The 24,914-nt window shown below is 40.8% G+C and overlaps 1 protein-coding gene across 4 annotated transcripts in view; it reads right to left on the reverse strand.

Moving 5' to 3' along the window:
- The window catches only part of KLHL13 (kelch like family member 13), a 201,832-nt gene that overhangs the window by 102,699 nt on the left and 74,219 nt on the right, over positions 1–24,914 (reverse strand). For 2 of the 4 annotated variants that reach the window (XM_058714298.1, XM_058714294.1), the window contains exon 2: positions 17,585–17,658. The exons of 1 other annotated variant lie outside the window; for it this stretch is intronic. Coding sequence is in view for 1 of the 3 variants with exons in the window: in XM_058714294.1 (XP_058570277.1) it covers positions 17,585–17,637 (53 nt within the window). In the remaining 2 variants the exon portion in view is untranslated. Of the gene's footprint in view, positions 1–17,584; positions 17,659–24,914 lie in introns of those variants that run through there. One more of the 4 variants, XM_058714296.1, reaches the window with a different exon arrangement.

A 24,914-nucleotide genomic window follows, 5' to 3' on the forward strand; every position in this document is an offset into this window, starting at 1 on the left:
GTTAAAAGTGTGACAAGAAACAAGACATTGACAGAGTCTCAACATATTCCCAACACCCCACCCAGAAATATCACTAATTAGAACAAGCTGAGAAAGTACTTTTCCAGGGGAGAAGCTAAGAGACACCACCTTAATCAACCTAACATCATCAACATGGGACAAATCAAAACCATGTGTCACCCGGCAGGATGCAATGAAAATACAGTATTGTTCCCGTGTGATTCCTGCCCAAGAATCAAAACCTGAATATAATCATGAAGAACCATTAAGACTAACCCAAACTGCAAACCATTCTACAAGGTAACTGGCCAATATAGTCTTCAAAGGTGTCAAGGTCATGGAAGCCTAGGAAGAAAACTGAACAGACGTTACAATGAAATGCGATGCATGATCCTGAACTGGAACTTTCTGCCATCAAGAACACTTTGGGGCGAATTGGAAAAATGTGAATAGACTTGATTAGAATGTAGTGATGTATTAATGTTAATTTCCTGATTTTGATGGTTGAATTGAGGTTATACGGGAGAATGTTCTCATTTATAGGAATTATCCACTAGAGGATTTGGGGCTGATGGGCACTTTATCAGCAAGTTACTTTAAAATGATTCGAGAAGAAAAAACACAAAGTCCTGTGTACTGATCTTGCAGTTTTCTATTAATTTGAGATTGTTTCAAAATAAAAAGAGTCACAACTGAAAAAGTGCTCATATAAATTTTGGCACATACATACAATAAAATAATTCTTAGGACGAGGCTGACGACAACTACAAGAAAAAATAACATGTGAGTGGTTATCATGTTCAGAAAGTGTGGAAAGCGCCTTACAAGCATACCTCATGTGATGCTACATAAAATGATGTTGAAAAGCAATGAGGGCACAAAAAATATCCTTGTTATATTAAGTGGAAAATGCGAACACAAAAGAGTATAGTATGAGCCACTTTTGTAAATCAACTATACACACATTTTATATGTACGCTTTAGATCCAAATATTGACTGACTGAATTGTGAACGATATGAATTTTCTTATTTTTTCATATGTATACCTTCTAAGTTTTAAAAATAATGACCATATTAATTTTGTAAAACAATTTATTTTTTTTTAATTTTTTTTTAACGTTTATTTATTTTTGAGACAGAGACAGAGCATGAACGGGAGAGGGGCAGAGAGAGAGGGAGACACAGAATCCCAAGCAGGCTCCAGGCTCTGAGCCATCAGCCCAGAGCCCGACGCGGGGCTCGAACTCACGGACCGCGAGATCGTGACCTGAGCCGAAGTCGGACGCTTAACCGACTGAGCCACCCAGGCGCCCCAAACAATTTATTTTATTTTTATTTTATTTTATTTTATTTTATTTTATTTTATTTTATATTTTATTTTATTTTATTTTATTTTATTTTATTTTATTTTATTTTATTTTATTATTTTATTTTAGAGAGAGAGAGCATGAGCGGGGTTGAGGAGCAGAGGAAGAAAGAGAGAGACTCCCCAGACTCCATGCTCAACACGGAGTCCAACACGGGGCTCAATCCCATGACTCTGGGATCATGACCTGAGCCAAAATCAAGAGTCAGACATTCAACCGACTGAGCCACCCAGGTGCCCCAATATAATTAATTGTAAAATTTACCACCGAAAACAATGCAGAATAAAAACACGGGGGAAATGTTATTTATTATTATTAAAGAAAAGCACGATACAAAACTACACATAAGATAGGAGTCTAAATTTTGCCTTATAAAAAAAACAGGGGGCCCCTGGGTGGCTCAGTCAGTTAAGTGGCCAACTTCGGTTCAGGTCACGATCTCACAGTTCGTGGGTTAGAGCCCTGTGTCAGGCTCTGTGCTGACAGCTCAGAGCCTGGAACCTGCTTCGGATTTTGTATCTTCCTCTCTCTGTCCCTTCCCCCACTTGTGCTCTTTGTCTCTCTCTTTCTCAAAAATAAATATTAAAAAAATAAAACAACAACAAAAAACAGGATGGAAAAAATGACTGAAGGAAATATATCTAAATGCTAAAAGTAGTTAAATTTGAAAAAGGGGATTAAAATTTTTTTTTTTTAATGTTTATTTTTGGGGGGGAACGAGTGGGGGAGGGACAGAGAGAGAGGGTAAGAGAAGATCCCAAGGAGGCTCTGGGGAGAGAGACAGAAAGAGAAACTCCCAAGCAGCCTGAGGTAGGGCTCAAATTCACGAACCGTGAGATCATGACCTGAGCTGAAATCAAGAGTCGGACACTTAACCAACTGGGCCACCCAGGCACCCCTAGAAATTATTTCTGATCTATACTTTCCTGTATTTTCTAAGTTTTCTACCATGAATATAGACTAACATTGTAAGAAAAATGTTTTTTCTTCATTAGGTGATTAGGAAGGACTATTAATACAGAAAAGTGTTCATGGTATCATGTTGTGGAAGGAAAAAAAAATACTGGGGTGTCTATCTGGCTCAGTCCATAGAGCATCCAACTCTTGACCTTGGGGTCGTGAGTTCAAGCTGCACGTTACTTTAAAAAAAAAACAAAAAATGATAAATTGTACATAATCCTGATGACTATGCAAAATATATGCATGGAAAAACAGCTGAAAGGAAGTACACCAACACAATAACTGGTTTATAATAGATAGAATGGAATAATGTGTGATTTCTTTTCTTTTCTGCATTTTCCAAAATTTCTATAATTTTCACATACACATATATCATCTTTAATGGGTGGGACATCTCTTAATAAGCGAAGGAAGTACATGGGGGTATTGGGACAAGCATTTATGATGAGTGTCTTAAAACATAATGTTTACAATAGAAAAAAGAGCCCTTATCTTAACACCCTCAGAAGAAAAAGACACAGCACGGAATAGTTGACATGGATGTTGGGTAGGGTAGGACAAAATGATGTCCCTCCCCCAAAGGTATCCACTTCCAAATCCCTGGGATCTGTGACTATGTTCCCTCACATAGCAGAAGAGACCTTGTAGATGTAATTAAATTTTCCTGAGATGGAGAGATTATCCTAGATTATCCAGTTGGGCTGAATACAACCATAAGGGTCCTTAAAATTAGAAGAAAGCAGACAAAGTCCAAGGGATGAGATGTGAGAAGAATTCAACCTACAGTTGCCGACTCTGTAGGTGGAGGAAGGATCCTCCTTGAAAGGAATGCAGGTAGCCTCTGGAAGCCGGGAAAAGCAAGGAAATGGGTTCACCCTTAGGGCCTCCAGAAAGGAAGGCAGCCCAGAAATGCCCTCCAGCACGGTCAAAGAATAAATCTGTTGTTTTAAGCACTAAGTTTGTGGTAATTTGATACAGCAGCAAGAGGAAACTAATACATGGGGGGTTATAGATAGCTGGAAAATAATCTGATGATTTTAGCAACTTGTTTTAAGGAAAAACAAGATAACTGAGGCAGGAGAGCAAGTCGGGCCTGAATTAATAATGTGGGCCTGAATTAACAATGTCGTTAACGGCCAGAGGTGTGCCTGGATGTAAATGTGTCATTAAGTACATTTTTTTTTTTTAATGTTTATTTTTGAGAGAGAGACACACACACACACACACACACACACACACACACAGCATGAGCGGGGGAGGAGCAGAGAGAGAGGGAGACATAGAATCTGAAGCAGGATCCAGGCTCTGAGCTGTCAGCACAGAGCCTGATGCGGGGCTCAAACCCACAAACCATGAGATCATGACCTGAGCCGAAGTCGGACGCTTAACCGACTGAACCACCCAGGCGCCCCTGTCATTAAGTATATCTTTAAGGCCAAATACTACACTAGACATTCACTAGAATTGCACTCCTGGGGAAGTGTAGGACAGACTGTGTTGAGTTTCCCTTCTGTTTTAATCTATGTCCCTCCTCCCCACTGATTACTAGATTAATACTTATTCCCTAGCCAACCCACAGAAAAGAAACCACTTCAACTATTTAGCTGGGAGAAAAAGTATTTTTACACATAAAAATAATGATAAAGGCTCCATCAATTTCACTGTAAGTTTATCACATCCACTGTACAATACTGAAAATTTGACAAAATACATTTTGCTATAGAAACTTGTTTTGGGGGGCACCCGGGTGGCTCAGTTGGTTGAGCGACCAACTTCGGCTCAGGTCATGATCTCGCAGTCTGTGGTCTGTGAGTTCGACCCCGCATCGGGCTCTGTGCTGACAGCTCGGAGTCTGGAGCCTGCTTCGGATGCTGTGTCTCCCTCCCTCTCTCTGCCCCTCCCCCACTCATGCTCTGTCTCTCTGTCTCAGAAATAAATAAACATTAAAAAAAAAACTAAAAAAAAAAAAGAAACTTGTTTTTGGCTTCAAATCTACGCGATGCATGTTTCTGATGTAAAAATGACACATAAGTGCGTCAAAATAAACCCCTGAATACTCACGTCTTGGCTCTTTTCCCTTGCTATGTGAGCTCAGAGAAGTTCTCTCACCTTTGCATATCAGATTCCCTGTCTTTTTACATGCAAGACGGTTGAATGCTATCTCTACCATCGTTTTCTATCTCTAAAGAAGTGTAGTCTGTCATTTGAGGAGCAAACTATAATTAGCAAAACAAATAACCTTAACTGTGTTTTCAACTCCTTTCAAAAATCAACCAGAATTGATTCAGGGTCTACCTTGCGCGGGGAACAAAGGAAGGCAAGCGTATTGTGTCATTAATTTTCGAGGAAAGGAGAAAGTATTTCTGTTGGGGGGGGGGGGGCGGGGGAGGAGAAAGGAAAAGAAAGAAACGGGTAGCAGATTCAATAAACTGCCACATTGTCACCGTGACAATGACAGAGCCAGGGCCAAAAAAACGGCGTTTCTCAAACTCCAAGCTCAGCACTGCATTCTGCCTTTTCCACAGAAGGTGGAAACTGGGTAAATGAAGCACCTTGAACGGGAGTGTGTGGGAGGGCAGGATCCAAAGCTCCTATGTCCCTCCTTTCTCCTTCATGTGACACGTGCAGACTGCAGGGTCTGCAGATCAAATAGGTCTTCTGTCCCCAGAGGCCTCCTCCGTTTGAGCACTGCCTTGGGGACCCTGGAGACAAAAGTGTGTTCTAGGTGGCCTCCCACGCGCTCCGACAGCCACCGAGGCTTGGGAAGGCAAAAAAAAAAAAAAAGGAACTTAGCTAAGCCTGACAGATTTGCCAACTCTGGACAATAGCTGATCTCAGACAAGTTCGGACGAAGTTACGTAAGAGTGTTTTCAATAATGTGCCAAGGCAATATCAACGACACTCTCTATATCTAAGGCATGGCTCCTGTCAAGAACAACATCAAGTTTAATTTGAATTCACTCTGCTGTCTCTGTTATTTTGTTTCTCAGAAAACGGAGTGCTAAGATCAGACCCAGACAGAGTAGGGTTGCATGAGGGACACAGAGCTTCAAATGGCCAAGGATGAACCCCAAAGGCAGGTATAGAAACGCTAATCTGATGAAAGGGTACAGCTTCCAAGAAAAAGTAAAGGTATACTTTTTTCCTGGTCATTTCAATGTGAAACAAAGCAATGGTCAAAAAAAAAAAAAAAATGGGTTGAAGGGGCGCCTAGCCGGCTCAGTCGGTAGAGCATGCGACTCTTGATTTTGGGGTTATAGGTTCGAGCCCCACATTGGGTATAGAGATTACCTAAAAATAAAACCTTAAAAAAAGCAAAAGTGTTGGGGGTTGGGAGTTGAAATCTCACACAACACTGATAACTAGAAAGACAAAGGAAAACTTTGTTTTCTGCCTATTTTTTTTTTATTTAAAAAATTTTTTTTAATGTTTATTTTTGAGGGAGAGAGACAGAGTGTGAGTGGGAGAGGGGCAGAGAGAGAGGGAGACACAAAATCCGAAGCAGGCTCCAGGCTCCGAGCTGTCAGCACAGAGCCCAACGCAGGGCTCAAACTCACTAACTGTGAGATCACGACCCGAGCTGAAGTCGGATGCTTAACCGACTGAGCCACCCAGGCGCCCCTGTTTTCTGCCTGGTTTTAAAAAGCATCCACATTCATTAAGGCTCTGCATTATTTCGTGGGTCCATATTCCTTGTCACCCAAAACAGAACCGAATGTAACCCAAAATAGAACATGACCCAGCTATGGTTCAGGAACCTTTCAAAATTTTACATCGTCTTTTAACACTCTCCCTGCAACTGCATTTGCTGGGAAGATGAAAAGGGAGGGAAATGAAAGATAAGAAAAAGGAGAGAAGTGAAAAGTTTTTAAAGAAAACCTTACTTTCATCCCCTTTCAAGCTCCCAATTCATTTATAGCACTGAACCTATCCGTCAGAATGTATGCATACACCCAAAGTAAGCAGAATTGGCTCGGCCTTAGGGGTCAACGCCATGGGTAGCAGATAAGAAGGCCTGCACAAAACTTAGAGCTATTCCTTTTTATTCATCTGCTGCCCTCTCTTAAAAGATCATCATGGAACTGGTTAACCATCAACTACCTACCATGTATTAGTTTGTCAGGGATTAGTGAACCAGTTAATGGAAACGCATTTAGGACAGGTGACACAGGATAGTCAACCCCACCCCCACCCCCCTCCTGCCAACACTCAGGGAGCTCACAATCCAAGGAAGGAGACAGACAGGCAGAAGGTTAAAGGCACAGACTCTGGGGCTGAACTTCCTGGGTCTGAACCCCGCATCCAGGCGCATTAGTGTGTGACTCAGGCACCTTAACATAAACCCTCTGTGCCTCAATTTCTTGTTTGTCGAATGAGAATAATGATAGGGATTATTATGAAAACAAGATAAATTAATATATAGGGCTTGAACCTGGCACAAGGCAAATGCTATTTAAGTATTAGCTATTATAATGACTATTGCCAATGGAACTATTAATACTATTTATTGGGACTTTGATCGTCGCTACCACTACCATAGAAATAAGGAACAGGAGGCGCCCGGGTGGCTCATTCGGTTAAGCGTCCAACTCTTCATTTCTGTTCAGATCGTGACTCAGGCCCTGATCTCACAGTCTGTGCGGAGCCCGCTTGGGGTTCTCTCTCCCTTCCTCTCTCTCTGCCCCTCCTCCACTCGCACTAGAAGCCACCTGCACTTTGTGGCTTTGTGGACCTCCCTCCATCTTCCAAGAGTGTGGCTCTAGCTTGTCTCCATCTTCACATCGCCTTCTTCTGCCTCTGACTCCTCTTGTGCCCCCGTTAGACCCTTGTGATGACATTGGGCCCATCTCAACCCCATCATGTCTGCAAAGTCCTTTTTGCCATGCACAGTTGTCAGCCAGAGGGTCTGGGGATTAGGCTGTGGCCATCTTTGAGGGGCCATGATTCTGACGACCACAGGTAGTATTTGCCAGATTTCTTCACTGTAAAGGTATTATTATTTTTTTTTTCCGTTCCACACTCTTTTCCTCGAAAGTGAGTCAGGAAGTCCAAACTCAAGGCAGGAGGGAGATGAAGTTCTTTTTCTTCAATGGGGAAAATGCACACATATAAACCCACTTACACACACACATACACGTATATAAAATTTGGAATTCTGTAAGGAAGATTTGTGTCTTCTCCCTCATTTATTTTTTTTCCAATTGCTCATTTCTATCAGTACTGACTCATGGGTAGAAGTCTGAGAAAGGGGTTGGATTAGCACCCAAGAGCACAGAGAGAGGGACAACAGTTAATCCAATCACTCAGCAAATTTTTATTGAGTAAGTAATATGTAAAGGTGATAAGTAATAAACACAGAAAGAAGGAAAATGCAGAGATTTAAACTGAGGTGATGTCACACTAAACAGGTGGCTATTTCAGATTGGGTAGTCAAAGAGAATCTCTCAAAGGGAAGAACATTTAAGTGAGGATGTGAAAAGAAGAGCCAGCCACACAAAGACCACGGGGAAGGATGTTCCAAACAAAGGGAACAGCCAGTGCAAAAGCCATTCCGGGAATCTTTCTTCCTTTGAGAATAAACAAACAGAAAAACAGCTAGCACGGGGCCAATGAAAATGTATCGAAAAACGAGGAAAAGATTTGTCATCATAAACACTCAGGGAAAGAGCAGAACTCTGCAAATGCTTTCACATAGGAGCCAGAAAACAATGTCAAAAGCCTCTGACATATTCAAGAGAAGAAGAAAACATGGTCTCAATAAACCAGGAAGAGGAAGTCAAATACGATAACAAGATCACATGAGGAAAGTGTAAATTATATTGGCCAACTGCAAGGAAACTCAACCAGACTAACAACCAAAACGTACGTTGGAGGGAGTAAACAGATTTGACACAGTATAAAACAACTTCATGAAACAGACGGAAAAAAGATAAATATTAAAGTGAGGCGAGAAAAGATGATACTATATCAATACCCCCAAGGTGGGTGCAAATGTGAACTAAATAGTTCATATTAAGAAATCATTTGTCCCATGGAAGAGTTTATACTTTATAGCTATTGCGTCTCTAACAAGTTTTTATTGGCATGTGAAAATGCTCCTGAGACAACTAAGGAAATTAGCAGGATACAGACATGATATATACAGTATAGAAAACAATGAGTGCTTCCATTTACTGAGAACGTATGTACCATGTGCCAAGACCTATCTTCAAAACATTTTATTTTATCCTCAGAGAAACCCCACGCCGTGATACTATTTTATTTTATGGATGAGAAGACAGACCGAGAGAGGTTAAGAAACCTTCCCAAGTTCACACAGCTGCAAAGGAGCAGAGCTTGATCTTAACTTACATTGGGCCGACTTCAAAGCCTCTGCTCTTAACCACAACTCTGAAACCAGATCCCATTCAATAATTACAAACTCGGTTACATTTTTAAAAACACCAGGGCGCCTGGCTGGCTCAGTAGATTAAGTGTCTGACTCTTGGTTTCTGCTCAGGTCGTGATCTCACGGATCGTGGGTTCGAGCCCCACATCGGGCTCTGTGCTGACAGCACAGAGACTGCTTGGGATTCTCTCTCTCTTTCTGCCCTCTCCTCTCTCTCTCTCTCAAAAATAAATAAACATTAAAAAAAGAATAATGTTTAAAAATTTTTTTAAAATGAAAAAGCATCATAGGACTAGAGTAAAAATCCACCAAGGAGCTAACAGAGATTACCTTAAGTGATTATCTCCACTGTGTATATATAATTTTCTATTTTTAAGTGCTCTATAGTAAACACGTACTGCTTGTAGAGTCAAAACAAAATGGTGGAGAAGGGAATAAAGAACTTTTTAGGCTGGGACTCACGAAAAAAATTTAGACTTGAGATACAAATGTTAAGGTCTTCAGACCTTAACACATAGTTAGAGATTCAGGTCATGGCTGTAGATGAGCCTGCCCAGAAAGAATGTGTAGAATATGTACAGAACTAAAGAAGAGGAGTAAGGGAAGTAATTCCTCTCCCCGGGAAAAGAAATAGTTTCTATGGCTTGGAAAACTCCTCTAGATAGATTAGACACGCAACATCACTAATACATTCGTGTCCTTTGTATGAAGGCACACAACTCTTCAGCGAGAGGAACAAGTATGCTGTTAAACTGCACATGTGCCCATGGCAATATGTTATGACATAATAATGGGTAACCAAAACCTATTGAATAGTTGAGCCAAAATAAAAGTCCATTAGATAAAATGTAACTGGCCTCAGAAATTCACTCATTGTCCTCTCATCGTATAATCTTTATAGGCATCTTCCTAGCCTAAGATTTCAGTTTATTATAATCATAGCCTCACTTACTTCAGCAAAGGAAAAACTAGATCCTCATAAGTTTTCAATCCTTAAAAGGCACAGAAAAACATATCTTTCTGAAAGTTTATAAAGCCAAATTATGAAAACAGTAATAAAAGGGCTTATCTTCAAAGACTGGTCATCCTTGAATGTAATCAAACAGCTGTTTATTTATCACCTACTATGTGCTTAGGCTTAATGATATAATTCCAGACTTTTAAAACTAAAAGGAACGATGGTATCTTCCAATCCTTAAATTTTACAGAGGAGGACAGTGCTTGACAAATAGTAAAGGATCAATATTCTTAAATATCTAATGAACTGAATCAAACCCTGTGTTCCCTTGACATCATACACTATTAAGAAATAACTATAGGGGCGCCTGGGTGGCTCAGTCGGTTAAGCGTCCAACTTTGGCTCGGATCACGATCTCGTGGTCCGTGAGTTCGAGCCCCACGTCGGGCTCTGTGCTGACAGCTCAGAGCCTGGAGCCCTTTTCGGATTCTGTGTCTCCCTCTCTCTCTGCCTCTCCCCTGTTCATGCTCTGTCTCTCTCTGTCTCAAAAATAAATAAACGTTAAAAAAAATTTTTTTTTAAAAAGAAATAACTATATATTATGTCGGTTAAAAAAAAAAGTCTGAGCTTTTTCCTAGAATCTGTACTGAATTTCATGAGCCTATTTTACGATTTTAATGATTGTCACTTAATATTCAATTACTTAACTATAAGTAGGGCTTGACTGTGGGAAGCAAAACTACCCAATTTAACCAAATAAAATCATCAGCAACAAATAACTGTTGACAAACGTTGTACGTTCTCAAATATTTAATGCATGCCTATTATGCACAATATTCTGTATTATATATGATATAAACACACAGTAGATATAGTTAGTCACTCGCTCAAAGGACGCCCTTAATGATGGTATAAGCAAAGACATGCTGAAATTACTTTAATGCAGGACCATATGTGATAAAATTCATTGCCCGGGTAAAACTGTTCAGAGGCAAAAGAGACCCCACTGATCTGCTTGGATCAATCGAGAAAGGCTTTAGGTAGGGCATGGAATTTGATCGGGGTCTTGAAGAACAGGTGAGATTTCAATAGTAAGGGACAGGAAAAGGCAATCTGGGTGACATTATCAGATGAGCAATTTTATGTCATTAAAAACATTTTTTTAAATGTTTATTTTTGAGACAGAGAGAGAGAGAGATTGCAAGACTAAAAGCATGAGCAGGGGAGGCGCAGAGAGAGAGGGAGACACAGACCCCGAAGCAGGCTCCAGGCTCTGAGCCGTCAGCGCAGGGCCCAATGAGGGGCTTGAACCCACAAACCGTGAGATCATGACCTGAGCCGAAGTCAGACACTTAGCCGACTGAGCCACCTAGGGCCCCTATTTCATTTTTTTAAAGTTTATTTATTTATTTTGAGAGAGAGAGCATGCGCCCATGTGCACGCGCACGAGTCGGGATGGGGCAGAGAGACAGAGGGAGAGACAGAATCTCAAGCAGGCTCCGCGCTGATGGCCATGGAGCCCGAGGTGGGGCTCGATCTCGAGAACCACGAGATCATGACCTGAACTGAAATTACGCCTAATTAACCGACTGAGCCACCCAGGCGCAATTAGCAAAGATCACTTTGACTAGAATGTGAAGAATCTAGTTGAACAGCAAACACTGTCAAATTTACCCTTCAATATTTCACAACTCCGTCTGCAAAGATGGAGTTCCCTCCTGACCTCACCTTTGTTTCAGATGCTCCTCGTGTCTTATACCGGCTACTACAATAGTCACCTGACCGGCAGGGAACCACGTGTTAGCGTTCACCGCTCTAGCGCTAACACCTGGCCCAGTGAGTGGTACATGATACTTGTTAAAGGGATGGCAACCTTATTATGTAGAGTCCAGCACTCTGTTTCCCGTATTGCAAGTACCAGACAATTATTTTACACCGTGGTTGATTGATCACAGTACTTTTAAAATTTTTTTTTTTCAACGTTTTTTATTTATTTTTGGGACAGAGAGAGACAGAGCATGAACGGGGGAGGGGCAGAAAGAGAGGGAGACACGGAATTGGAAACAGGCTCCAGGCTCCGAGCCATCAGCCCAGAGCCTGACGCGGGGCTCGAACTCACGGACCGCGAGATCGTGACCTGGCTGAAGTCGGACGCTTAACCGACTGCGCCACCCAGGCGCCCCAATCACAGTACTTTTAGAAAACCGGAACACCGTCAGCCTTGCACATCGTTGCAGAGATCCTTATTAGGGCTAGGAACCCCATCAAAAACTACCACCAACACAACACCAAAGGGGTGACTCTTAGCACCGTGTGCCCTCTCAGACATGACCGTAATGTGCTGTGAGGATGACGCTCAGATAGAAATGCCGTTCGCAGCGAAGTAAGCCACGTGTGGCCGATCTTTCCCAATACCTCATGAGTCGCGGGACTGAAACTTCAGATAGGGTAAAACGTACGATGAACGGTACGTTGCAAGACTAAAAGCATCTAAGACTCGTAAGAGGTTAATGTCCTTTTGTATTGGCGCCCCCACCCTTAATTCTTTTTCTTTCTACATGCTTTGTTAATTTTGCATAGCACTTTTCTGCAATATATATTTTTCTATCCGACCCTACCCCTACATTCACCAAAATATAAGCTCAATGAGAACAAAAGATTCATCACTTTTCATCATATTTCAGCACAAGAGAGTGTTTAGTACTTAGTGATCACAGAGCACGTGTTTGTTGAATTACACACAGAAGAAATTGTTAGATTTTTTTTTTTGATTAGCAATTACTATATGCCAGACATTGTGTTAAGCAATGGGGATACATTTAATACATTCATTATCTTATGTGAATAATTACCTTACATTCCTGTTAAATTTATATAATTTGGGAAGAGTTCAGGTTTTTGTTTTGTTTTGTTTTGCTTTGTTTTGTTTTGTTTTGTTTTCTTTTAAGTAGGCTTCATGCCCAATTGTGGAGTTTGAATTCATGACCCTGAGATTAAGTAAGACCTAAGCTGAGATCGAGTCAGATGCTTAACTGACTGAGCCACCCAGGCGCCCCAAAAGGTACTGTTTCTTAATTTATTTTTAATTTTTTTTTAACGTTTATCTATTTTTGAGAAGAGAGAGACAGAGCATGAGTGGGGGAGGAGCAGAGAGAGAGGGAGACACAGAATCTGAAACAGGCTCCAGGCTCTGGGCTGTCAGCACAGAGCCTGACACGGGGCTCGAACTCACGGACCGTGAGATCACAACCTGAGCCGAAGTCGGACGCTTAACCGACTGAGCCACCGAGGCGCCCCCCAAAAGGTACTCGTTCTTCATTTTTACCTTATATCCCACTACTTTTTAGCACTCATTAGAGTTCTATCAACTAAGAAGTTGTTTTTAAGTCTTACCTTTCGTAGGTACATAAGCCTATCTTCTAAAACTTGATCACTTTTTTTTCTTGGCTCTTCCTTTCCATTACCTATGCTACTTTACTGACATTGGCCAGAACTTATAAATATATATTAAGTAATGATGGTTGTAGGTATCTTTGTTTTGTTTCTGCCTATGGAACTACTCCCACATTTGACATTAAGTACCATGCTGTGCTGTTGGTTTTAGTGAGAGAATTCTTTTTCTTGTTAAGAGAGCAAGCTTCCATCACATTTTTTTAAATGTATTTTTTAAGAGGCACCTGGGTGGCTCAGTGGGTTAAGCATACGTAGTTTCGAGTCAGGTCATGATCTCACAGTTTGTGAGTCTGAGCCCTGCGTCGGGCTCTGTGCTGACAGCTCAAGAGCCTGGAGCCTGCTTCGGATTCTGTGTCTCCCCCTCTCTCTGCTCCTCCCCTGCTCATTCTCTCTCACTCTCTCTCTCTCAAAATAAATAAACTTTAAAAAAAAATAAAAAAAATAAATGTTTTTTTTTTTTGTAATCTCTATACCCAACATGGGACCCAAACTCACAACCTCAAGAGTCGCATGCTCTACCGACTAAGCCAGACAGGCGTCCCTCACATTTTTATTCTTAAAACAGGTTCTGAATTTTTTCAAACACCTTCACCATTTCTTCTTTTAAGGAGATCTATCAACAGGATGCATCATATGACTTCCACAGTATTAAACAATTAACACTCTGGGATGAAACATTCTCAGTCACAGAGGGTTAATTTTTTGCATACATTCCTAAATGTGTTTGGGTTATATTTTATTTCGAATCCATAATTGATCTATAATTTGTGTACACAAACAAGCAACCTTTTTCTCAGATTTTCATGCCTGAATTCTGCAGCATCATAAAATGAATGGGCAGTTTTCCATCATTTTCTATGCTCTGAATCATTTTATTAAGTATCAGAATTATCGGTTTTTTCCAAAGAAGTCTTATTTACAATAAGAAAGATTAGAACAGCAGGAAATCAAAAGTCGCTGTGTTATAAACTAGGCAGTCACACAACTAGTTCCTTATGCCTTGTCAAGTATGGCTCAGGTTCCAATTCAGTTACCTCATCATGTACAAAGGTATTAACTTAGAATTAAAACTACAAAAAGACTCAGGGTGCCTGGGTGGCTCAGTCGGGTAAGCGGTTGACTTCGGCTCAGGTCATGATCTCAAGGTTTGTGGCTTTGAGACCCGCGTCGGGCTCTGTGCCGACAGCTCAGAGCCCGGAGCCTGCTTCGGATTCTGTGTCTCCCTCTCTCTCTGCCCCTCCCTTGCTTGTGCTCTGTCTCTCTGTCTCTTAAAAATAAATAAACGTTAAAAAAAAAATTTTTTTAATGAAAAAAAAAAAACTACAGAGACTTTTCTTTTATAAAGTGTTCTTATTAACTATTCAGATTCTTTGGTTTCTGGTCAAGAATGGACTTATAATGTGAGGGCTAAAACCATAACATTTCAGGAAGAAAGCCTCAAATTTGGGAGGGCAAGGGTTTCCTGGCTAAGATGCAAAAAGCATGAGTATAAAAGAAAAAAAGGATCAATTGAACTTCATCGAAATAAAAAAAAATTCTGCTCATCAAAAGCCACAAAAATGGGACGGCAAGCCACAGACTGGAAGAAAATATTTATGATGCAATATATCTAAATATTCAGAATAAACTTAAAAACTCCTCAAATGCAAAAAGAAAACAACAGGGGCGCCTGGGTGGCTCAGTCGGTTAAGTGGCTGACTTCAGCTCGGGTCACGATCTCGCGGTCTGTGAGTTCGAGCCCCGCGTCAGGCTCTGTGCTGACAGCCCAGAGCCTGGAGTCTGTTTCAGATTCTGTGTCTCCTTCTCTCTGACCCTCCCCCATTCATGCTCTGTCTCTCTCTGTCTCAAAAATAAATAAACGTTAAAAAAAAAAAAATTAAAAAAAAAAACAGTAGAGCATTTAAAAAAAAAAAAAAAAGAAAAGAAAACAACAAGCCAAATTTTAAAATGGGCAAAGGATTCGAACAGATACTTCTAAAAGATAGACAAATAGCTAATACACATATGAAAATATACTCGCATCATTACACATGAGGAAAATGCAAAGTGAAATCCATAATGAGAAGCCACTACATACTCAAGAGAATGGCTAAAATTAAAAAGGGTACCTAGGCGTGCCTGGCTGGCTCAGTCAGTAGAGCATACGACTCTTGATCTCAGGATCACGAGTTCAAGCCCCATGTTAGGTGTGGAGCCTAGTTAAAAGTAAATGGGGGCGCCTGGGTGGCTCAGTTGGTTAAGCGGCTGACTTCGGCTCAGGTCATGATCTCGCAGTCCGTGAGTTCGAGCCCCGCGTCAGGCTCTGTGCTGACAGCTCAGAGCCTGGAGCCTGTTTCGGATTCTGTGTCTCCCTCTCTCTCTGACCTTCCCCCATTCATGCTCTGTCTCTCTCTGTCTCAAAAATAAATAAACGTTAAAAAAATTAAAAAAAAAAAAAGTAAATAAAAAACAATGGGGCGCCTGGGTGGCTCAGTCGGTTAAGCGTCCGACTTCAGCTCAGGTCACGATCTCGCGGTCCGTGAGTTCGAGCCCCACGTCGGACTCTGTGCTGACAGCTCAGAGCCTGGAGACTGCTTCAGATTCTGGGTCTCCCTCCCTCTCGGCCGCTTCCCCACTCTCACTTTATCTCACTGTGTCTCTCAAAAATAAATAAATGTAATAAAAAAATTAAAAAATAAAGACCGTCTTTAAAAAGAAAGAAAGAAAGAAAGAAAAGAAAATGGATAAACAAATTGTGGTATAGTAAAAAAAAAAAAAAAAAAAAAAAGGAATGCCACACAGCAGTAAAATAGAAATAACTACTGATACCTGCAGGGATCACGATAAATTTCAAAAACATTATTTCAAAATTTCAAAAAAACTAAAGAAGCCATACACTAAAGAATTCAACAGTGTGTCTCACTCCATTTACATGAAGTTCAAGAACAAGCAATGCTACCACATTAGTCAGCATAATCGTTCTCTTCAGAAGGAGTGGAGGCGACAGAAAGACTAGAAAGGGGAACAAGGTAATTCTCTGGCGGGGTGGAATTGTTTTATATCTTGCTCTGAGCTGTGGTAACCTGGATGTGTGCATGCGTAAAAAACGATCGAGATGTGTATTTACGTGCTTGCATATTTTACTGCATTTAATTATAGCTCCATAAAAAGTAATGGAAACAAATTCAAGTATGCTATAACTACCTCCGTTATGGACTTGACCTTTGGAAGTCAGCCCTTCCACTATTTCCTCTTCCCAATGTGTGTTATAGACCCTCCTACTCAGCGGTGCTTGGACCCCACAGACTCAATGCACTGTTAGGAATCCACCCCCTCCCCCTGGTTATTCTTTTCTTCTCTCTTTTCCCTCAACATGGCCACACATTATTCCTGCTATGACTTACTTGCTTTCTGTGTCTCTGAAGAAGTCTACCTTACGGCACCTTGCCCACACGACAGTACACATTTCAATCAACAGGCACCCTTCATATATTATTTCCCTAACAGGATTATTATGTAAAATCCCTAGTATTGTATCTGTCGAATAACTGACTTTATATACATCCCCTTCTTACTTCGAACTTTTCTGTCTTTTCATGTTCTTCTAAGATGCACCTATTTTAAAGCATATCAGAATTCAGAAACACAATATTATATTTCCAAATAGTTAAAATCCCACATTTACGTTTCAAGAATAGCACCAACATACCATGCATTATTTGCCAAGCTCTCTCTCTCTCTACATACCCCATAGACACCCATGTAATCCTTAAAACAACCAATATTATTATCCCCAATTCATAGATGAGAAAGTTAAGGTACTTGTGCAATTAAGAAATCTGCACAAGTCTAGACGACTAATAAGCATTTGAGCCATGATGTACACAACTCTAGCATATTACTTCAAACGATTCACCCAAACCATACAATTCAACTATTGGAAACAAGGGATACTCTTTCACACCTACAAAGCAAAGGCTACGTTTCTTTAAACCATGACTTTAAAATCACAAGTTGTCAGAGAAAGTTCTGAATTTCTCATTACAGCCTGAAAAAAGCTTTAACTGGATTTTTGAATAACAGAAATGTACAATCACAGGGCAGTGCTATTTTAAAAACTACTTGGTTGAGACATCTATTGTCAAGCAATGGATACCCGTATGTATTCACTGATATGCTTAGAACAAAAACTTCAAGTCAATGGCTCCATTTACTGAATGTCAGGGGGTCACAACTCACACTAATTATGATTTCCAATTTTATTCTCTATTTTTTTGTCAGCTCAGAACCCATGGTCACTGACATGTTCTTCATTCCATCTCTCATCCCTTTGTTCATTCTTTTGTTCACTCACGCAGCAAATAGTGTATATTAATCCAGGCATTCAACACATATTCATTAAGTACCAACTTCAGGTATAAACACAGGCAGAAGAGACATTATATAACTTATAAGGCAAATTGCTTCCATAAATATACCGGTTACGGAGTATTGCAGCAACTGATTCCCCTCTATGAAGATGATCCATCATCTCTAAAACTGGGATAATGACCTGTTCAGGAGGAAAAGAAGTCAATATTTACTATAAAAATCAATACTAAAATTTTCAAATTATTCTATCTATGTAATACGTGACACATTTTGTGACCGAAAGACAAAAATGTACGTCCATGTTCCTGATGTCCATATTCTAGCTTATGAAAATTAAGAAAATGAAGAACGTTAAAGGAATTGAATCTGCAATTGTTAAATTATCTTCGAAATTCCAGAGTGGCTCATTAGACAGTATCGACTACATTTCTGGTGAAATCATTAGAATAACAACCAGGTACACAGGAAGTTCGATTAACCCTAAGGAGACCTGAGATCCTGCATGAAGTTGGGGGAGACCAGAGAAGTTAGAGGTGAAGAGTGGAGGCCAACATTTGCCAAGGAGATACACAGCCCTACATCCCACGTTACCAGGAGCACACAAAGTCTCAAAAGCCCGTAAGCAGGGCCCACAATTTTATAAGTGGTTGGTCAGAATTAAAGCTAGAAAGGTATAATAAGATTTTGAAAGCTTCAAAATACAGAATAGGTAACAGGGGGGTTGTTTTCTTGATCTGGACTGAATTTTTATTTCGGTGGTGGTTTTTTAATGAAAAAAGAGCAGGTGGGGTTACAGCAAACTAAGTCTAATATACTGTTTCTAGTAAATGTGAATGCTTTGCATGGGAGATGTAGAGTATATTTCACGTGCTCTATTGATTTCAAATATATTGGGAAGCAGGAATGTATATTTTAGTTAAAGGTTTCTTGTTGATAAAATCAATTTACTGCACTGGGGAGATAAAAATGTAGACTATGCAATTTAGTTTGTTTATATAATTGTTTGTAATGAAGCTATGTAAAGACCTAAAATAATTAAGCTAGAGAAAAAGGTTCTCTTCATTGTTTCCTGCCTTCTATTTCTTGGGTCTTCATAATTCTAAAAAAAAAAAAAAAAATCAAATGGCAATATAGCATTTATATTTATTTACACAATCATATTTTCTGTTATTACAAGAAACTGAGTAGCCTCAATGAAAAAAAGTTTTAAGCATCTCAAAATCAACTGACCTTTGACTTACCTTTTCCAAAAATGTTGAAGCGGTGAGAGAATTTTGAGGTGCTAAGAAACTTTTTTACGTTTTAGTTTAGAAAGAGACCGTGCAAGCAGGGGAAGAGGGGCAGAGGGAGAGAGAGAGGGGAGATTTCAAGCAGGTTTCACGCCCTGCACGGAGTCCAACGTGGGGCTCAATCCCCCGACCCTGGGATCACGCATGGCCTGAGCGGAAACCAAGAGTCAGACACTCGACTGCCTGAGCTACCCAGGCGCCCCAGAGCTGTTGAGAAATTTTAATTGTTTTTTTTTAGGCTCTACAACTGTTGTTTTAGAAGGTGTGCCCAGAGGTAAACAGCCACAGCTAGATTGTTCTTAGGAATCTGGCAATGTGAAAATAAATAATTCATGTCCCTTTTCATCAACTACATCTACAGTGGAACATATAGGTCCCCAGAATGAGGTATTAGAACTTTCACTCGATCCCACGGTTTCAATGAATCCACCGGCTGCACTATATCTCAGAGTCTGGGGCTTTCCCATCCAAAGCCTCCAGATAATAAACCTCTGGTTTCCCAAGGCACAGAGTAGTGGATGTCGTCGGGACATGGAACTCCACCCACTTACTATAAAGACTTCCAAAGAACAGCCCACATTTTCAATCTCAAGATTTATTCCTGCCTTCTGCAGACCAGATGCCTCTGAGTCTGGAAATATGAGGAGTTCTATGGGAAGAATATGTTGGTTTCTCCCAAAAGTTCGTGTCGGGAGAGATTCTGAAGTTGTAACTTCCTCTGACCAGGTAAAAGATTAGTTTAAACTACACGATTGTCAATGTTTCCACTCCTGTTCTTTGTCCTTTCGAATTTTTCCATTTCTTCAGTCTCGCGTTAGTGAACTTAGGAAGGGAGAGGAAGTAAACAATGTAAACAGTGATCCATTTATGCAAGATTTAACTAACACTAGCTGTTTTCAATCAAGGAATCTGTATGACCAAATATATATATTAGAAAATTAACACTGCTGGGGTGCCTGGGCGGTTCAGTCAGTCAAGCATCTCACTCTTGATTTCGGCTCAGGTCATGATCTCACGATCGTGAGATCGAGCCCTGCACTGGGCTCTGTGCTGAGTATGGAGCCTGCCTGGGATTCTCTCTCTCCCTCTCTCTTTTCCCCTCCCCCTATTTGTGCTCTCTCTCTCAAAAGAAGTAAATAAACATTAAAAGAAAAGTTAACACTACTTGCAATGTGGGGGTAGATCAGAGAGAGAGAGAGAAACTACAAGTTTCCAGAGACTAGTTCAGAAACTACTAGACCAGTTCAGAAACCACTCCCATAGTCAAAGCATGAATTAAGAGCACAGAGAAGAGCTATGGGGATCACCAGGGAAAACCAGGACTCGGGACTCACAGATATTAAAGGGATAAGGTGACAGCAAAGACAAAATCTATTTAAGTAACTGGGGAAGTGGTAATGACATCAAGCGAGGCAGGGTAGAGCAAAAAAGGAAAAATACCGCAAGGAAGAACAATGGTTTGGTGTAGACACACCGAAGTACTCTAGGGCACACCAGATAGCACCAAACAGACAACTGAAGACAGAAAGCGTCTAAACCTTGATTTAGATCGGAAGTAGAAATGAAAATACAAGGATATGCAGCCAGTTAAGAGCTGGAGTAATGAAATTGGGAAATATTCCTCAGAAGCGCCTTCGCCATGAGAAAGGGTAATCCCCCAAACACTGTTGTGCAAGGAACCAAGGAAGATAAGCTGGCAGAGAGAGAGAGAAAATAGGCAGGAGGGAAACTAAGAGAAATGTGCGATTAAAACTAAGGAAGGAGGCGGGTTCCGAAGAATAGTGGCTGGAGGGGATTCGACGGTTTCAAGTTCTGCCCAGAACGAGTGAGCTACCAGCTAACTGATTCGACAGCTATAAAGTCAGTGATTACCTTTTTTTTCAAGAGTAGTTTGAACACAGGTGGGGAGAACCACACTGCAGTGGTTTGAAAAATACGACAAACATGAACAGGGGCACCTGGTTGGCTCAGTCAGAAGAGCATGCGACCCTTGATCTAAGGGGTCGTGAGCTCGAGTCCCACATTGGGTGTAGAGATTACTAAAAAACAATAATAATAACGAACTTAAAAAAAAAAACCAACACAAAATAAATTCTTTCAAGAACTCGCAAGGAACTCAAATTCGTCCAGGAATTACTCGATGGTAATGACGAGCAAGCAAGGCGAAAGAAAGGATGAAATAAGCAGGGAACAATCGGGGAGCCATTTAGAAAAATAACTAAGTTTATCCTACTGCACATCACATTAGGGCATCCTAAATAAATGCCAGATAGATCAAAGGGATAAAATGAAACTCTGAAACAGTACCAAAGAGAATCCAAGTGAAATTACTTATAATCATGCAGTAGAGAAGGTAAGCAGGACCCCAAGTCGAGGAACCATAAAAGAAAAAAAGCCGTTAAGTGTAATTATACAAAAAAATTAGAACTCTGTGCTTTAAAAAATATCACAAGGCCAAATGGCATTTGATGAACTAGGAAAGACACATTCACCATGCACACATGAGAGACAACAAAGGGCTAATGATTTTAGCTTACACACACACACACACACACACACAATTAATCAATAAGAACAGTAAGACATTATAGTCATATAAATACAATGTGCACGTAAAAAATGCAATTAAAAACATACAATTTGAAGCGAGGCATTGGTTCCCCTATGAAATTCACACACACACACACATGTACAAAGTCTGTTTATGTCCATTATTGGTGAGAGGGAATAGAAGTTTGGGAGGAATGTTCACTTGCCATTCTATACTTTTCTGTTCAACTTGTTTCAAAATAGAAAAATAAAGAGGAGCCAGCAAAAGAAATAAGGAGGTGTGGCCACGAGGTAGGAGAAAGGAAGGTGTGGTAACCTAGACGGTTAAATCAAGTGTAATATAAAGAAAGAAGTGATCGAGTGTGTCAGATACTGCTGAGAGGTGAAGTGAGGAGCTGAGAAATCACAACACGATTTGGTAACATGGAGGTCACCGGACACCTTGATAAGAGTGGTTTACATGGAACGGTGGAGAAAATGGCTGATTAGCATGGGTTCAAGAGAGAATGAAAGAGAGGAAACGAGTACATGAAACTCTTGCAGACTTGCACTTTAATAAGGAGCAAAAAAAAATAGGTGGTAGTTGCAGGGGCGATATAGGGTGGAGGTAGATGTTTTGTTCTGTTTTACTCATTTATTCACTCATTCATTCATTTTTAAGTAGGCTTCGTGCCCAGTGTGGAGCCAACGTGGGGCTTGACCTCACAGCCTTGAGATCAAGACCTGAGCTGAGATCAAGAGTTGGATGCTTAATCAACTGAACCACCGAGGAGCTCCTGTTTTATTTTGTTTTGCTCATGGGGGATACTAGGGCAGGTAAAACCGAAAAGCATGCCATTACACAAAAATGTAAACTGAAGAAGTACAATATCATGTTATAAATTTCAAAAGCATGTAAGACAATACGTGTGTGGATTCATATATGGATATACACATACACACATATGAATACAGAAAAAGCATTAAAATATTCATGGGGATGATAATCCCCCAATTTGGGATAGTGTTACCTCAGGAGAGAAAAGGGGAGAAATGCAATTGAGGAGGGACAGACTATCTGGTTGTGTTCAAGGGACAAGGTAGCCCTGTTCCTCGGCTATTTTAACTCCTCCCCGAGGAGAGAGAGGCTAAAAGCTTCACGTGTATTTAACACTTTAATAGGTATCTGAAAAAAAAGATGGCAAAATGTTAGGCTATCACAGCTAAGTGGTGGGCATATGAGGGCTCGTTATACTGGTCTCTGTACTTTTCCGTATGTTTGAAATATTTTCATAAAAGGAAACAAAACAGCGTAGTACATGAAAGCGGGGACCACGTGGATGAGCAGACAAGATATGACATATAAAGGCCCGCAGATATAGAGGGACAGAATGCTTCCAAAGATTAAGGGAAAAGACAGGACAACAGACGCAGACATGCATTATAATGAAAAAGACACACGTCTCCACAGTCATGACATTCTCACGAATACAAGGAAAACTGATCATGACCCAGAGCACACACCTGACAAAGACATAATTGTGGTTTTGCCCTTAGAACGTTCTACTTAGTGCACCAGAAATGAAACAGATAAGACTGTTTTGGATTGTTGCAATAACTTGCATCAGTTCAACCAATTTTACTCTGAAGCGTTTAAGTGATTCACAAGTCTAATATTTCACACAAACCTATCATATGTTTAGATGATATTTCAAACAGAGATCTCCAGTTTTGGACTTAGCATTTAATTAAAATCCACTGTCTCACTCTTTCCCACTCTGCCCAAGAGCCAACAGCTTTAAAAATAATGAGATTTGAGGGGCACCTGGGTGGCTCAGTCGGTTGAGCATCCAGCTTGAGCTCAGGTCATGATCTAACGGTCCGTGAGTTCGAGCCCCGCATCGGGCTCTGTGCTGACAGCTTGGAGCCTGGAGCCTGCTTCGGATTCTGTGCCCTCTCTCTACCCCTTCCCCACTCATGCCCTGTCTCTCTCTGTCTCTCAAAGATGAATAAACATTACACAAAAATTTTTTTAATTAAAAAAATAAAAATAAAAAAATACTGAGATTTGAGAAATGTCTAACCAATCTTATACCATGAAAGGTAAACAGTGCTGATGAATTAACCTTATGTTACAGAAAACAAACCCAGAGTGTCTAGGATCATCTGCCTTCGAATAAAATTTTGTTAAGCACACTGATAAGAAAAGCGGACAGAAAAGATCAGTGAAAAGTGTAATACACTACAAAATTGAAAAAGGGCACCGTGTAGAAAAACTATGCATAATGGTACTTCTCTCAATCAAGCAGTACAAATTCAAAATCACCTTGAAATTGCAAAGAGTGGCGTTTAAGAAATAGAATTGTATTCTCTGGGACAAGTTTTAAAAATGTCACAGAGTGTTAGACTATCAAATCTTTCAGCTTTCACAGAGGAAAGACACCACACTCGCCTCCCACCCATGGCACTGAAGACGCCCTCCTACCCTGAAGACGTCAGTCCTAGATGTTGAGCTGGGTGGTGATTTTTCCCCCCTTGAGTAAATCCAGAACTGGAGCGGATTGTGTAGGATGCTCCCACATATGCACCCATCAGAACATCTGCAACACTAAAAATAATAAAGGTTGTGCCGTCTTAAAGGTTGCAGCTGTACTGGATTTCAGAACATTTATGCGAGTGATCAACTTGCCTGCTTTCTTCCTTATCAGCATTTTTGTGCTGTAACGAGGGGGTCCAGAGAGGTAGAACAGCTAGTTGTTGGCCTAAACTCCTACCAAGAAGACTCGATCCCTCATGTCCCAGAAGTTTCTCCCTTTCCCCTGGCCGCATGCCAGGATGCACTGTCCTTGACAGTTTCAGTTTTCTTCCAAAAGTCACTGAGGCGATCTGCCCACGGACCACCATGTGGTCATTACCATTACAGCTTACAGCATGCAGTTCCACTGCCTCTTACAACAGTACCACTCTTCCCCACCCCCCTTTTTTTAACGTCTGTTTATTATTTTTGAGAGACAGAGACAGAGCATGTGCGGGAGAGGGGCAGAGAGAGGGGGAGCCACAGAAACTGAAGTAGCTCCAGGCTCTGAGCTGTCAGCACCGAGCTGGACATGGGGCTCGATCCCATGAACCGTGAGATCATGACCTGAGCTGAAGTCAGATGCTCAACCGATGGAACCACCCAGGCGCCCCTCTATCTGCTTTTTCTAATAGTGGTTGCCCTCTTGTAACAAGGGCTAAACTTTCTCTAATGGATGTTTAAAGGTCAACTGCCAAGCTTTAGCTGTCTTCGTCTCCTTCAATGTTACAGTGTTATAACTCTTATCTACCGGAGTGACACTGTCATGTTTCATATTGAATCATACCTCTCTCTGCTACCCACCAAAATCCTTACCCTAAATTATACACTCAGTCTCCCTCAATCTCCCTGTCACTAAGGTTTCGTTTCCCCCATTCATCTGGTCAGGGAAAAGTGCATTTCTCACCATTCCTGTCTACAGTCTTACTTTTGGAAGTTAGCAATCTGTCTCAGCCTCTTCAGTCAAAGTCCATTCTACATAATTCATTAAGCACTGTTACGCAAACATCTTGCAAGAAAAAAAATGAGGAAAGAAAATATGGG

Source organism: Neofelis nebulosa, chromosome X, assembly GCF_028018385.1.
Source record: "Neofelis nebulosa isolate mNeoNeb1 chromosome X, mNeoNeb1.pri, whole genome shotgun sequence".
Lineage (NCBI taxonomy): Eukaryota > Metazoa > Chordata > Mammalia > Carnivora > Felidae > Neofelis > Neofelis nebulosa.